The sequence below is a fragment of the Eschrichtius robustus genome, chromosome 7 (genome assembly GCF_028021215.1).
Source record: "Eschrichtius robustus isolate mEscRob2 chromosome 7, mEscRob2.pri, whole genome shotgun sequence".
Classification (NCBI taxonomy): Eukaryota; Metazoa; Chordata; class Mammalia; order Artiodactyla; family Eschrichtiidae; genus Eschrichtius; species Eschrichtius robustus.
Window position 1 is genome coordinate 75,194,381 of NC_090830.1, and position 16,496 is coordinate 75,210,876.

A 16,496-nucleotide genomic window follows, 5' to 3' on the forward strand; every position below is an offset into this window, starting at 1 on the left:
ATTTATGTCTGTCCAGAGTCACTGCTTCACTCACCTCTTCCCTCCCTGGTCCCTTTTTCTCCCTCCCATTCCTCCCTTCCCCTTCTTTTGGTCAAACTGTTCCCTTTGTCCAGGGAGCTTCAGGTTTGGACGGCAGGCCTGGGCCACCGGTGAGTGTCACTTCTCCATTACCCCTCAACCCACCCCACCCCTGGCCTGTAATCCCTTTCGTCTGTCCTGCTGTGGCCTCATTTTTTCAGTGAGTCATGCCTCATCCCACCACCAACACCAGAAAGTGCCATCTGTGCTCAGTTCGGAAGTGCTTATTTAGGCCTCTTGACCAAAGACAGCTGGCCTTCATCTAAATTTCCCTGTCCGTAGAATGCACCCAGGGTCCTCAGATCTGAATTTCCAGAACACTGGCTGTGGGGTGAGGGGCTGCTCCAGCAGCGAAGACTCTGTTCCTAAAGGAGTGCTGACTTCAGCCTGGGACCCCAGCCCTAGGGGTCTGGGCCGTGACTCATCCCCACCAAACTCAAGCGTCTGTATGTGCCCGTCATGCTGTGTTGTCTTCACGCTGTGAGCTCTGTCCATCTCCTGTCTGCCCACAAGGGCTTTCTCGTCCTGTGCAACCACCAGTCTGCTGTGTATGTGGGTGGGGGCTGCACTGATGGGTGAGGGCAGGCGTAGCACTTAGGAGCGCACGGGCGAGTCCCAGCTCAGTGTTCTGATGGCACGTCACAACCACACCTTTCACCTCCTGTGGCGCCACAGCTGCCCCCCACCACAGTCCCTGTCTTTCCATCCTCCTTGCACCTGGCACACCTTTCCCAGGTGGCCAGCCGGGGCTAGGGGCATTATCTGTGGCTGGAATCAGAGAAACCATGACTTTCCTCTCAACTACTTGTTTCATTCATATTGGACAGAGGGGAGCGGTGCACATTCATATATTCTGTCCCCTTTGGGCCTGAAGGGTTTTGTTCTTATAAAATCAGTAACACAACCTTAAAGGAAAATGTTTATAGGAAGAGTGATCCTACCCTGCCAGGACATTTACTGGACACTTCCTAGGTGTCAGGCCCAGCACCAAATGTGTGACATGGACTCATCCATTCTAACCTGGCCGCAACCTAGGAAGCAGACACTCACGCTATTACTCCCATTTTACAGGTGGGAAAACTGATCCTTAGAGAAGCCAGGAAACTTCTCCAATATCACAGTTATAGGCCTTTGAGGCAGGACTTGAAGCTGGCCAGTGACTCCAGAGTGCTATTCTGACACTCTGTCGCAGATGCCCACAGCTTTCCTTCTTCCCTCGGAGGGGCCACCGAGAACATCTTATCCTCTTCTTTATTTTCATGTAAAGTAAATCAGCCTTTCCCCACCTTGCTCCTGCCCTGCCTATCACAGCTACACTCGGAGCACCGCCGGGAACCGCCCGCAGGCCCAGGCCCAGTCCTCATGTCCTGAGCAAGAAATATAATCACCGAGGCAGAGCAATAGGAAGCTTGGAAATACAGACTTCGTCTAGCCGGGCCGTAAATTAGGAACCTGGAGAAGACGTTTAATTATGCCTTAGCAAGCCCTGCTGTGTCTCTAATCAACACAGCTCTGGTGCTCCAGCTGCCCCCCTGGGCTGCAGCCCCGAGTCAGGAGTGCTTAGGACACACCTCCCTGCCGGGCCAGTGTCAGCAGACATCCGAAGCATACTAATCCACTCTCCAATCCAGCCTGTTCCCTAGGGCCTGGGATGGGGACGGAAGGCCTGGCCGGAGGCTGAAGGCCAGGGCCAGGGCCCACGGTGGGGGCGGGTGGAGTGGGCGGTGGCTGAATGACCCTCCCACGCCTGCCTCTGTGTGTGCGTCTGCATCGGTCTCTGTGGCATGAAGACCCTCCCGCTGCATGTGGAGCTGCGTCAGCAAAGGGGTGCCAGCCCCCGGCCTCCCCACCCCTGGGATGGCGTCAACTCCCTCCCGAGCGCTTCTGGGAGCAAACCGTTCTGCCGTTTTCAGCCTTGGCAAGCTTGGTTGTGAAACCAAAGGGGTACCTTCCTCAGATCTGGCTCTGAGGCAGGGGGGAGGCGCTCTCTCCCCGAGGCCCCCAAACCCAAACAGGAACGCGGCCCAGTCCAATGGCCGCCCTGAACAAGCCTGGCCTCGCCAACCCTGAAAACTGGGCAAAACTGGGCCTCTGGACCTTGCTCATCTCCAGGTGTCGCGCGGGGCTCCCGGGGCTCCCCTCGGCGTCAGGACCTTCACCTCTGCGCTCTTTCACCTCCCCAGGGTACTCCAGGACCAATTGGAGTTCCAGGCCCAGCGGGACCAAAGGGAGAGAGGGTGAGTGCTCAGCGAGCCGGGAGCCTGGACCACCAGGACAAGGGGCCCTGCTGCCCCTCTCAGCCTCGGGTCCTCAGCCCCTGCGCCTGCAGCCCACAGGGCCACCGCGTCAGCCCAGCCATCTCGGCCCCCATCCGTTCCTCCTCGACCCGGCAAGCACCTCATCCATGTCTTCTCTTGATGATCCTCCCAGCCCATGGCGGGGCAGGCAGGCCTGAGGTGCTCATTTTGTAGCTACAAGTGGACCGAGACTTGGAGAGCTTCCTTCACTCAGCTTCCGGTCACCTGGCATCGGTCCCAGGCGCCACGCAAGGCCCCAGGCCCTGCTGTCACCGGACACGCCTCAATTCTGCAGTGATTTAGGGATACGGCATGAAACAGAGTGCCAGGTGGTGGTAGAAAACCTGGGAGACATCAAGAAGCCAGGAGACCTGGGCCTCAGGCCGGCTTCCGTGGGTCACGTCTCCCGCAGCCCGGGCGGCGGGCGGAGGCAGGAGAGTTCCGGGCATCAGCTCCTCCCAGCCAGGCCCGGTTTCCGCACCGCGGGGCCCGGGGTCGCTGGGGGGCCAGCTCGGGCGCTGGACCTCTGAGTGGCCGTCTGCTGGGCTCTCCGCCTGCGGGAGCAGCTCTCCCTCTTGCCGTCTGCCGCCGGGGGCTGTGTCGCTGTGCTCTCGGATCCCACAGCTGGCGGAGGGGAGGGAGGAGAGGGTGGGGAGCTTCTGGAGAGACGCGTGGGCTTCCCTGAGATCACCAGCCACTTGGGGAACCAAGGTGGCTGCTCCGAGGGGTGACACAGCTTCAAAGAGAAATCAGAGCTCTCTTCCTCTCCCCGTTCTCCCCCGTCTCCCTTGCCCGTTTCCTGCTCCGTGTTCTCCTCCCCTGCTTCTGCCGCTGGCCAGCTAGCACCCCCGCTAGACACTGTCCAGTCCTTCCTAAGGGCCTTGGGGGGCCAGGCTCCGTGGAGGGAGGGTGAGAGAGGCTTCCCAGCCCCCTCCTCGGGGCAGAGTCCTCAGCAGTCACCCCACCGTCACCCCGCCCTTGCTTCCTTGTGGCGGGGCGGGGGGGTGGGGGGGGTCTCTTTGAAGAGACTGGAAAGGTTTCCCAAGTTTTGTACAGAAAACAGAAAATGGCTGACGGGAGGTTGTCACCATGTCAGAGAAGGCTTATGTGTTCTTTCTCCGGTTTCAGGGCAGCAAAGGCGACCCTGGGATGACAGGACCAACGGGAGCAGCTGGGCTTCCTGTAAGTCTCGTGGGATCAGAGGTTGCTCTCCACCTGCCCTGGTCCCCCACAGAAGCACTGTCAAAACAGAATACCCAGAGCCTGGGGCAAAAAATCCAGGGCCAAGCGACAGCTCTCAGTTCTGTGGCAGTGGAAGCAGCCAACAGCCACTAGCCCACGCTCTAGAACGTCCCCGCCGGGCACCGCTAGAGGCGAACCCTGGAGCACACGGCCCCGTTAGGGAGCCACGTCTTCAGCCGTGTGCACCGTCTGACTGGCTGTAGCAAACACAGATGAGCACCTTCCGCGGCAGGGCTCTGTGCTCAAGGCAGCGGGGGTCTCACAGGTGACTGTGCCACGGCCCCTACCCTCGAGAAGGGGCCGAACCAGGTCCAGATCACCATCAGGCAAGGGGACGTCTCCTGAGATGGGCAGCTTCCCACGGGACTGGCTTTCCACTTGCAGCCGACGTCTCCTTGCTGGCTTATAGAAGTCGGCTGCCTACGAGAGCCAGGACTTTGGTTTCCCACCCGCTTGAAGGTCATACACTTGCTCGTGGGTTCCATGCTCGGCTATGCTTTGGCTAAGTAGGCACCTCCGGCCAGTCTGTGCCTTGTGCCCACTCCCCAGCTACAGACAAGGGGAGCAGCTGGCACCTTGAAAAGAGGGGCTCAGGAGCTTTGGAGTCATGTTTCTAGCAAGAGGCTGGTGGGAGAGCCATGCGAACACCTGCCCTTCCAGGAGAGGTCTCTGCGCCCAGACCGTGTCCTCAGCATGAACCATCTAGAAGAACTCGGCCGCAGGCCAGGGCATTGGTGCAGAGTGAGAAAACCAGAACTGTGTTTGACTTGACCCATAACTCGTTATCTGTCTCTAGGTCAAGTTCCTTGAGCAGTTTTCTCCTTTGTCCCCCTTCCGTAAAATGGGGATAATTAAGCCTGTCTCCGATGAATTAGGCACCGGTAAAGAGCTTTATGAGCCTGGAAGGAAGGACTGTACGGCCATCCTGTGCTTTCTCATTAACGTGTCTTCGTTTCTCTGATTTATTGCAGGGTTTACACGGACCACCCGGGGACAAAGGAAACCGGGTGAGTCTGAGTCCTCGTACTTTGGCTCTGTTTACTAATGTCATCATGGTGAGGTGGAATGACCAACTGGGGATTCCTGACCCAACATGGAAATACAGTTTTTCTTGATAAATCATCCTAAATTCAAAGGCTTTATAGTGAGGGGCTTCATCCATAGCATACAGGGAGCCCGGAACCTAATCTTGAAATTGAAGCATGTATTTTTCCGCGTGGAAAAGGGAGGCTGAATCCCAGGGCAGCCATCAGATTAGCATTGCCATCCAGTAACAGGAGTCACGTGCCCGGCTCTCTCTAGGTTGCCCTGATAATGGGCCCCTAAATGATACTTTTATATCCATCGTTGCTGAGTCCTAGTCTTCTGACACTTAGTTTTACCAGGCATCCCAGGCCACTGGTGAGAGAGAAAATAAATCCCAGTTCCAAGAACAAGCAGACAGCTGTTGTACACAGCCAATCCTTTAAAAAACTGTCCCAGCCATTATTTCTCTTGGGAAGAATCGGCAGGACTATGAAACAAATCGTGCCTTTCGAGGCCCCCAGCTGTCCCTTTGGTTTCTGCCATGTTCACCAGGACGCAGTTACTGAGTGTCCACAGCACCCACAGCCACCTGATGGCACATGACACGTGGCACATTTGTGCCCAGGAGAGATCATCTCACTCCATCTGACCGAGGGATGACTTTCGGGTTCCTTTCTAGAACGTCTCATTGGCTGCCTCATCACAGGGGTTCTCAGTGGGATGCACGTCCCCTAGAAGCCCAAGAGCATCTTTTAGTGGGAATAATACGCAAGGATCTTAGAGGTAAAAGAGGAGTGGGACGAACCGATGGAGAAATGAGGCCCTGAACTATGATAATATGTCCTGAGTTCCCAGGAGTGTTAGAGACAGAGCAGGTGGCTTCCAGAACCCAGGCCTTCCACTGACCTTTGAATACCGATAGCCGTGTTTATGGCTAGAATATGCCGGAATCTGTACGTTTATATCTGGCATCAATGCAGGTCTCTTCCATTTAAGATCGATTTATTGAACGCTTCCATATTCCTAAATTTTCCTTTCTGGCAGCTGGTCAAAAGCAATCAATTTGTCCCATATATTCTATGAACAAGAAGGAAGGGGCAGAGCGACCTCTCCCAGACCATCCATGGGGAGCCCAAGTCTAGAAACCCCTGGAATAAACAGACCTACTTCCAGAAATGGGCCAGCCTGTTCAGGCAGGCTGCGAAGCCCACCTTCGTTACTGTGGCATCCAAGAATTTAGGCCACTAAAATAATTGATCATTGCACCTCTCAGTTGACATACTAACCTCCTTTCTAATTTATGTCTGAAGTGTTCCGGTGTTTTTTGTTAATTCGACTAACACTTGTTAAACCTATCTCTTATGACTTTTTCAGTTGGCTTGAGGCACTGGGCATTTGAAGGCTGCAAAGCTAGTCCTCCCAGTGGTGGTGGCAGGCAGGTGGACAAGGGGCGGGAGGCTGGTGGCTCTGATGCTCAAGGAACCAAGGTCATTGAATGAGCCGCTGAGTCCCCATGATCCAGTGGGGAAATATTTCTTCTCCACTTGCCGTGTCCAAGGTTTTATACACTTCCCCCCAGCCCCACATATAAATCAGCAATATGTCACTTAGTAAAAGTCAAGTCCAGAAAACAGGCAAGGTACCTGAACCTTCCTCTGAGTGCACCATAAAGTACCAGTTGACTTCTTCTGAAGAGCAGGTTTCCAAATCAAGGACCAGCTTATTCTTCCGTCCAAGACATCTGACTCTCTGGATGCCAGAACGTCCTAGAAGAGTCCCACCTACATCTCGCCTCCTCTTCCAGACCTCTTTATACCACCAGCCCTAACAGGACTTCTGAGGGGAGAGATGAGGGCTTGGTAATAAAAGCCTCCAAAATGAAGAAAGGTCCAGGCAGAGTCAGCGCTGTGCCCTGACCAGTGTTTTCTGCTGCCTGGAAGCTCAGAAAGCTGACACTTTTGTCAAAGTAAAAGGCCAGGAGTGCTTAGATGACATTCTGGTTGGAAGCTTCACTGTTTCTTGTGGAGGTGAAGCTGGAGATGTTCAAAACCCCCGTGCCCACCGATGTGGAAGGGGGCTCCCAAACTTTGCCCCATCACACCCAGGGTCCCCGTCAGAGAGGCTCGGGCGGGTGCCCCAGCGTCTGTTATCCTATCTCACAGCCTTAAAGCCATGCTTCTCCAAGTCCCACCAGAGGATGGTCTTGGAGTCTCCTTTCTGCTCATGGAAGGAGGACGGTCCTTGTAATGGTGGCCAAGGCCCAGAGCCCAAGATAGGCAGTTTTCCAAGGGGACACACATGCCAGGGGAAAGATTCTGTCCTTGTCACTAGGGGCATTCTCCTGTCCCTTAACAGCTCTGTGAATGTGGCCCAGGAGTCACTTTTAGGATGAAACAGTCCATCAGAGGATAAAGGGTGGTGTGAATTTGGCAATTTGGGTACCAGGAAAATTGGGTGTAACCGTGGAGCTGCCTGCAAGCCAGCCAACTGAAAGGTCCGAGAGCGTGCGGTGAGGCTCCTGCCACTCTGCGAGAGGTGCCATCTGGGTGTGTGTGGGGGTGTGTGTGTGTGTACACATGTGTGTGAGTGTGGGAGAGTGCACGTGTGTGCCTGGGTGTACATGTGTGCGTGCATGTGTGTGCACACTTGTGTGTGTGCGTGTCTTGCTTCCCCAGGCCCCCTTACCTCCTAGCTGTCCCTCCTCTGCTCTCTCTATCGGCCTGGGCCTGCTTCTTCTTTCCTTTACTCCTTCACTATTTCTCCCTCTAGATATGTTCACCCCATTATAATAATCCCATAGCCTGCATCCTTTCCCTTCCACTCCCCCAACTTCAATTTATTTCCTCTAAACGCAGTTTTGTACATTTGTTTATTTTTTTAAGAAACCCCTGCTGCTTGACTCTCTTTGCCCCTCTCCCGTACCAGCTAGAATCCCCTCTGCACCAGGGCCCTTTTCGTGTCCTCTTCGGGAGAGGGGAGCAGGGAGGATGGAGGTGAGGTTACTACTCTACCGTCTTCAAGGGGCACCCAGTGAAGGCTATTTCCTGTGCCCTTAGAACATGACGGGCCAGAGTGCAAGTTTCCCATCCTGAAGGGACCACCGCTGACCCTCTGTTACCCACAGGCACATCATCACCGTCCCCCACTCCCCGGGAGCTTCTCTCACCCTCTGAATTTAGGGAACTGTGCTCACTTTTGCACTGGCCTGACCCAAAGAGAATAAGGGGCCACATTCCTGAGACAGTTTCCCATGGGGCTTCCCCCTCCAAACAGCTAGTGGTTTTGCTTGTCCACTGTCTGCAGATTAATCGTGCCATGACTTCCTCATTGGTGGGCGTATCTTAGAGCCAGTGAGATGACCCCTAAGATGCATATACACGTTTCCTCTTGAACACATCTCATTTTCTAAGTAAGCATCTGCATTTTAGAAAACTCACTTAGAAAGATGTGTTGGCAATTGCAGGCAACCTCTGGAATCAAGAAATGTGGGTAATTTCCAAAGACCTGGAGAAATGTCAGAGGTATCCTTATCCATTGCCTCCCTCTAAGGAACCCTGCAGCCTTCCACTGCGGGAACACGGTAGACACGAGACCGTGCCGCTGGCAGCAGCCTTGGCTCCTATACTGGCTGACAAGAAGTAGCGATCGTTACTGCTATCTTTATGAAGCCACTGTCATTTACTGAGCACCTACTGTATTAGTGCACATTTAGTATTAAGCACTAAATGTGCACAAAGACCTCGCAACAAAGTGTTTTTTTTTTTAACATCTTTATTGGAGTATAACTGCTTTAAAATGGTGTGTTAGTTTCTGCTGTATAACAAAGTGAATCAGCTATACATATCGCAACAAAGTTTTGAGGGAGGTGTTATTATCCCCATTTTACAGATGAAGAAACTGAGGCTCAGAGAGGTTAAATAAGTTCCCAAAGTCACGTGGCTGATAAGAGGCAAATCCTATTCTGGCTCCAAGCGTTTGCTCTGACCACTTGGCAGCCCACCCCAAGGGACACTGTGGAAGCCCCCAAGCATTAGACAGCTGGCCTTCTGTAGAGGAGGAGAGTTCCCAGGAAGACTCTCCAAGGGCACACTTGACCCCTTTATAGAGAAACCCAACATATAAAAATCCAAACTCAAATTCATTACAAAGAATTTCCCATAGCCCCGCTTTCAATGGAGAGTGACCCTGACACATACAAAATAGGGTTCAGTTTAGAAAGACGATGTTTACTGAAGCTTTTCAGAAACAAATGAATTTCTTGAACCAACATACCCATATACAAATAGCTGGCTATGACTTCAGACCAGGATGGACCAGAGACACACATAAAACGGGAGGACCCAGCTGAGAACCAGGTGCCACCTATGAGCCCTGGACGCAGACATACACACATGCACTTGTACACACACGTGCGAGCACACACTAGTACACGCACACACTTGTGTACACATGCGCAAGCTCATACACACACGTGCACAACCATGTATGTGCACACGCCTACACGCCGCATTCACATCCACATGCAGACACACACCCCAGGGCTCTAAACAAAATCACCTTGCCTCCTCATAGAATATCAAAGGGACGAAAACCAGTTGGGACAAAAGCTGTCAGGCCAGACCCTTTCAAAAATGAACCCTCAAAGAGAAGGAAGTGGGTCCCCCTGTTCATTATAGATGCACTCTGGGCTCAGAATTAGCAAAACTGGCAACCAGTATCATCCATCTGCAATTTCCTCCCACCTCTGGCTCTCAGCCCTATTGCTCCCCACCCCCTCCACACCTGCCTTAGCCAAATTCTCAGGTTCTTCGAGGGGTGGGTTAAGGGACTGACCCCTAATCCTACTGGGGAGAATATCCTAATTGAGAGAATCTATTTTTCCCTCTTTCATTTTTTTTTTTTTTTCTGTCTCTAATGTTAACACATGAATTGATCCTAAAGTTTTGATGTTATTTTTTTTTCTTGGACTAAACCATTATTTACAGGGGGAGAGGGGGAAGAAAGGCTCTAGAGGGCCTAAGGGGGATAAGGGAGACCAAGGAGCGCCTGGATTAGATGCCCCCTGTCCATTGGTATGTTTCCATCTATCACTTGGTTGTTCTGGGTTTTTCCTTGAGGTTTGCAAGCTGGAAACAAAGAAGGCAAATAAAAAGATGAAAACCAAATGTCTCCACTGATGCTACCAAAACCAACCTGTTCATGTGACTGATGAAATTCTGCCTGCTGTTGGTGTTGCCCTAAAACCACAGCTGCAAGTAATTCCCGCTAAAGCCCTTTCCTTTGAAGATGCCGAACAATTGATGTGTGGAAACGGAGACACCACGAGGAAAGGGATTTGGGAGCAGGCCTCGGCTCTTAGCTCCAGGCTGGCTTTGGAAGCCAGTGTAGCAATTGTGAAACCCACCCCCCATTTGCCTTCTTCGTTTCACGGCCACCTCTGTGGCCAGCAGTTCAAGCTGTCTGAATCCCCACTTGGTCAGGATGCAGGACACCGGGGGGTTAGCGTTTCCTGAGGGCCATCTATGCCCCAAACTGGGCAGAATGAGGCCAGAAAGGGGCTTTTATACACAGCCTCCCATTGCTCACCAGCCATCCGGCTAAAACCTGTAAAGCTGCAGACCAAAATCTGTAGACAGAACCCCACGAAGCCTTCCCAAACCAGCCAACGAGGAATGATTCGTGGCACATATGCCGGGCTTCTCAAGTGTCCCTCAACCCATTTGAAGGTCCTGAAACTATGATGCGCTAAAGTTGAAGTTCACCTGTGTTTCCTCCAAGTGAGTCTAGATGGAGAGGGGGCTGGATGTACACGTTCCAAAGCTCAACTCTCCCAGGAGCCAGAGAGAGCACAAAAGCTGAACCGGGGAGACGGGAATCAACTGGGATCTGGGGTTTACTTGTAGATGCCTCGAGGGTCCTGCATCCTGGCCAGGGTAGCACTGGGCCTCTCCACGCCACAGTCGGAGCTGGCCAGCCTTGACCTAAATAATCATCGTGGTTGGTTTTGTGAACAGGGACACCGAGGTTTTAAAGGAGAGAAAGGGGAGCCGGGGTTACCAGGGCTGGACGGACTGGATGCCCCGTGCCCACTGGTATGGCATCACCCTCCCTTGCCTGCATGGCCAGTGTGGGCTTCCCCACGTGTGCGGTTTGTGCCTGCGTGCCTCTCCCGCTGCCCTGCACACTCCCGCTTGTCACTCTTCACTCTGTAGACACCAAGGGTCACCCTGCCTTAGCTGGTCCTCAGGGGGCTCCCGCCACGTTCCCCTCTTGCATGCAGAGTCTGCCGGGATGCTTTCTTGGCTTCTTCCTGCAGCTGTTTCAAAAGCCCATCACCTTAATGTGAGCGGCCCTCCCCACCCGATGCCAACCTTAGCTGCATCAGACCCTCCTTTCAGAACTGCTTCTAGACAAACCTGCCACCAGAAAGAAAGGCAGGGAAGTGGATTCTCAGGACAAGTTATTAGGATTGTGACTTCTCTTCCTTCACACACTGCAGTTAGTTGGAAAAGCGTTGGCAAAACTCAGGCTCAGTGAGATGCCTGAGTTGTCCCCATGTCCCTCTCCACTCCAGCATCGCACGATTTAGCAGAGGAAAGATGGGCACCTTATAAACACGGGGCAGAATGAGGAGTTCTAGAACCAAAGTAGAGGAGGGGGTACCCTGACCGTTCTTCCAGCATAGATCTGGGATCACTGCCCCGGTGACACCCCCAGAACAAGGGGATGGTCCAAAATTAGGATTCTAGATCCTGTAGGGTTCATCCTTTTTGCTTAAATCCCAGAAGACACTACAAGACCCTCCCTTAGTTTCCCTTTTTTTTTCATCTTTAGGTGGTTCACAACCGAAAGGTCTGGAAGAACCTGGAAAGGTTGAGAATGTAGTTAAGGAAGGGAAGGGAGAGACAGGGAGGGAGGGGAGACATTTAGGACCCACTCCCAAGCATGTCCCACCTAAGTGGTGGCAGTTCTGGTGCCGCTGGGCCCACTCCCTCTCCAAGCAGGGACACCCGAGGCTCCTACAGCAATCCTTTCAACATACTGCAGGGGAAGCAGAAGATGGCACTTCACTCCAAGGCAACTGGCTCGAAAACTTCCTGCTCTCCTAAATTTCTGGAGGAGGTTTGGAGCTCATGGATCTAGCTTCATACCAGTAATTGTCAGATGAGCATTCCCAGCCTCACATCCCCACCCCGGGGTCACACAGGAATTATCTTTGAACAGAAGAGAAAAAGTTATTTTTAAAAAAGATGCTGTGTGACCCTGACAGGTGACCACAGAGCCCCTTGAAGGGACTTTTTAGGACCACACAGGCAACACAAAGGACGGCAGAGCAAGCAGCGTCGCAAGCTTCCCATTCCCGCCGCACTCCCCACCTTCCCACGCCCCCGCCCCGCTCCCCACCTTCCCCCCCACCCCACCCCGAACCCCCAGCATGCAGCGCGCACCGCACGGGCGCCTTTCTCAGCCGTGGGATCTCCCGCGCCCTCCGCGGCACCTCCGTTAACCAGCAGCCAGGCGTCCGCTCTGCCGTGACCCTTCCCACGATCTGAACACTTGAGTTCTGCCGGCTGCAGCCCTGGCCTCCCTGCTTCTCACCCACACACCGTCACTCCCCTCTGCCTGCCCAGCCCTCCTCTGTCCCCCCTGCCACCATCCACGCGCCAATGGGAATGCCCCTGTGGTCCACGGAGGCTCCTCTCCCTTCCAGAGACCGTGTGAAGTGTCGCATTGTGGCGGGCTGGGGAAAGGGACAGAGGGCTTCATGGAACCCTGGGATGCACCACCTCGCCCTGCAGACCCTCCCCAACCCAAAAGGGACGATGAAAGTTATCTTGATTTGACCTTTAATGCAAACTGGCATTTTCTCCAGTAACATTTGTGTGTTACTTTCGCTGTGGAAGTGTACATGCCTTGCCTTTCTTGTTTCTCATTGTTGCTGTTCGCCGTCTCCTGCGCTGTGTTACTGTGGACGTGGGGCGGGGCAGGGGGGCTGTTGATCAGGAATTGTAGTACAAGGTAACTAGACTTCTGCGGCCCCCGTGCAGGGCCGGCTGTCTGCTGGATGCCAGGTGAGTGGCTTCGGCACCTGTCATGGGTGGATGAGTAGGCCCAGGGCACAGGGTGCTCCCGTTCCGGCTTCGCGGGGGCTGACCGCTTGCTGCGGTCCCCTGAAACCCCGTGTGCATCTCTTTCTCCGCCCTGGAGCCTGGAGTTCTAGAATCTGGGCTGCAATTCTAATAGACCCGGACTGAGAACCAGATCTTTGCCCTGGTTCAACCTCACCCCCCCGACCTGCCTCTCAGTGGTTTCTAGGTTCCCGCAGGGAGTGCCAGAGCAGCCAGGATAGCAGGGCCCAGGAGACTCGGGACGTCCTGAGGCGGCAGGAGCTCCGGAGGTGCACCGGCAAAGGGGACAAGCGGCACCCGGTGGATTCCCATGCCACCACTGCCTCTTCCCCCCAAGTCCCCAGCAATGGCTGTGCCAGGAGCCCTGCCTCCTTGCTGAAGGCACCTCAGGCCCACGTTGCAATGCCTGTGAAATCACCCCTCCTCCTCCTTACTGATCACCAGATGGGAATTGCCTAGATGTCCTCCCCCAGCTGCTAAGGAAGAGAGAAAAAAATCAGAGAATGGGAGAAGTGAGGGGCGGTCGTTTCATAGAGCCGCACCTTCCCCAGGTTTTACGGAGGAGGAAACTGAGGCCCCCAAGCGCTGAGTGATGCCCACGGGCACCCCGCACTCAGTACAGCCCGAGGGGAGACCAGCAGGCCTCTGGTCTGTCCTCTCCACAGCATTCAGGTCACCTCTGCTTGCTGAACCCACAGGCTAGGACAGCCCGTCTTGGCCTTGCACTGTAATTACATGTGAGCTTGGCCAGTGGGCAGACGGGCAGGCTTGCTTCCTGCCTCCTTTCGGCTCGGCCCTCGGGTAGAGAAAAGAAACAGACTATATCAGGGGGGCCGCACCCTGATCAGCTGCCGCAATGTTTGTGGCCCTTGTTCCCCCTGTCCTGCTGCTTGGTGGGCCATCCCGCAGAGTCTGAGCCGTCTGCCTTCCTTCCTCACTGCAGGGTGAAGACGGCTTGCCAGTCCAGGGCTGCTGGAATAAGGTAAGGTTTCCCAGGGTTCTAGTGTCTTGGAGCAGAGGTGTCCTTGGGCTCCTTTCTCTATGGTGGGATAAAGCATGCACGATTTCCATTCTGGGCCTTTCTGCAGATGAGGTAGCAAGACATGGGTCAAAAAAGGAACCATCCCACAGGCAGGGTGCCCATTAAACATCCCACTCACTGCACAAAATTGAGAACATTTAAAAATGATTTTTAAGACATCTGCAAACCCGAGTGTATGGAATTTCCATGTAGCCAGACAGATGACGTCTTTATGCTTTGTGTGGTTAAGTTATACAATACTTCTCCTGCAAGGAGTTCTAAACCATGTTTTAAAATTAGTTATTATTAGCTAGTCTCATAGTGTTCATAAGAGGCCATTTAAGCCCTTATCCAGATATAGGAAATCTAAGTTGTTTAAACTATAAAGTCACATAGATTCTATACCTCCTCCTAGAGATTGGCCAGCTCACCACTCTACCTTGCCCTTTGAACTTAAGCTGTCAGAGCTCCATGCTTCTGCACATGAGACCTGCAGCCCAACCTCTCTTGGGTTCCCAGAATTCCTACAAACAATGAGGTTTCATTTGTTCACACTTGCCCCTGCATTTGCCATCATTAAAGCCATCTGACAGCACTGGGCTGTGCCCTTACATGCAATCACCCCACTCCTCCAGGGCCTCCAAAGTGCAAGGCTCCCCGGCATGACCAGGGCCACTGGTTTGCTAATCCAGAAGCCCAGCCTGGTCCTGGCAAAGGTAGCAGCTGCCACGCAGTCCCGCCCACGGCCTCCCTCCACCTTGCCTCCCGCTCAGAGGCTTCTTGCCAGCCCTTTATCACTGAGGTCTCAAGGTGTGGGTTCATCCTCCTTAAAGGGCTCGAGTCCACTACCTGCCTGAGAGTGTGCACTTAGCTAATCCAGTCCTGCCCAGTGACAGCAGTCACACTTACAGTGAGATGAATACAATCCTCCGGCTAAGGGCCCACAATCTCATTAGTTCACGGGACTCAGTAAAAGCAATGAAACCACCCAGGTACCTAAAGCACCCCTAACCAGAGAAAGGGAAAGCTCAGCCCTCAAGGGAGATGCCTCCCCAAGAATCTGTCTCTCTCGCCGTGCCTCGCCCTCTCGGTGAGTTCCTGTAGACCTAGTTAGCTCCAAGAAGAAGGAAAGGGGTGTGTCCCCTAAGAAAAAAGATTTTCTTCTTCAAGGTTGCTGTGGATGGTTAGGAGATGGAAATGGTTGGGCTTAGCAGGGGAAGAACAGCCTACTCTCGAGAGCTACAATGTCTGGGAGAAGCAACTAGAGAGCCTGGTGTCTGTTGGTTCACACCATAAATTCATTTTGGAAGATGCAGTTAATTCAACAGCCAGGCCTCCGAAGGCAGCATCGGGAGAAAGTGCCCTCTAGTGGCCAGGACGGGGAATGACTGGAAAGAGAAAGTGGTTTTCCACCCTCAGGATGCTGAGAGTCAGCACCAGGGTCTTGGAACGAAGGGGGTTCCTGGCTCCCCCCGTTCCCCTACCCAAAGCTCCCATCCAACCCAGGACAAGACCCACCTCGTTTCCCACAAGGGAAATAAACACTCATAGACCAACTGACACTAACTCCATGTTGTTTTGTGTTTGTTTCTGTTTTGCAGTGATGCCTCTAACCTGGGATTGGCCTGTGTGTGTGTTTGTAAATAGAATATTTATTTTTATACAGTTTTCACTTTTTGAAAATGCCCGAAGTATGATGCATCTTACAGATTATTAAAAAAAAAGGAAAGCCTGCATATTTTGTACAGAAAATACCAACCTCTTCCCTTTTGTTTACAAGATGTTTTGTATACGTCTAAGACTCTAATACACTTTTCGTTAGTGAGTACAGCTGTACGTTTGCATGATATTTGTGCACACTTATTAAGTATTGAAGCTTAATAAATTATTGTGTTCCAGTGCCAAAGGGGGCCCAACCAGCACTCAGGTGCTGGCTAGTTTATGTGTGACTTCAGAGATACGTGGAGTTCCATGGTGTTTGCTAAGCTAGGTGTGTCTCAGCATATTTTAAACTCTTATGGATTTTCATTATTAAAAAAAATAAACATGGCAATTCTTGATCCTGATTCATCACTAACTTAAATACATTCTTTTCTTGTGAAATCAGGAAGTCCCAGAAGCTGGGGTCCTCAGAAGTTTAATGGTTTGAACCATTAAGTCCAACAGAGGGAGGGCCGGGACTATATTAAGCAAAGTCTATTATAATGTACCCCAAGTTCATTACAGTGCCACAGGAGTGTGTAAAGTTCAGTTGTGCTGAAACCCTCGAAGCCCCCAGGGTTACAAAGGGCTACTTGCTACTGCTTTTGTGTTTTGGTGGTTTTTTGGTTTGTTTTTCTTTCTTTTGAGCTGCAATCACTAGTAGCAGCTATTGCTGATGATGGTCATTCATTTGCTATAGATTTGCAAGGTCTACTCACAACTAGCAGTTGAAAAGTTTGCCTCACGGCCATTCTGCTCCAAGAAAGAACGCTCAGAAAACAGGAATCTAGGCAAGATATTGGCAATCTGAAGCTGTTTTTATTTTTTAAGAAGTAGAGTTTTACAGTTTTCTGTACTGTTCTTAGTATGGTGCTTATAAAGGTCTTGCTGCTTATAAATAAAATAAACCTATTTTAAAGACTAGGTAAGTATTACCTGTGGGGCAGCACACAGGTTTACTGTTAGGTGTTACAACATAATTGGTGCTTCTAGAGGGCTTGC

The 16,496-nt window shown here is 52.6% G+C and overlaps 1 protein-coding gene across 1 annotated transcript in view; it reads left to right on the top strand.

The window, feature by feature from the left end:
• Positions 1-15,804, top strand: part of COL13A1 (collagen type XIII alpha 1 chain) — a 146,250-nt gene extending 130,446 nt beyond the window's left edge. The window contains 7 exon segments of the mRNA XM_068548868.1: positions 114-149; positions 2,262-2,315; positions 3,504-3,557; positions 4,589-4,624; positions 9,629-9,715; positions 13,716-13,754; positions 15,395-15,804. Coding sequence (XP_068404969.1) covers positions 114-149; positions 2,262-2,315; positions 3,504-3,557; positions 4,589-4,624; positions 9,629-9,715; positions 13,716-13,754; positions 15,395-15,397 — 309 coding nt within the window. The 3' untranslated portion in view covers positions 15,398-15,804.
• The last annotated feature ends 692 nt before the right edge of the window (positions 15,805-16,496 follow it).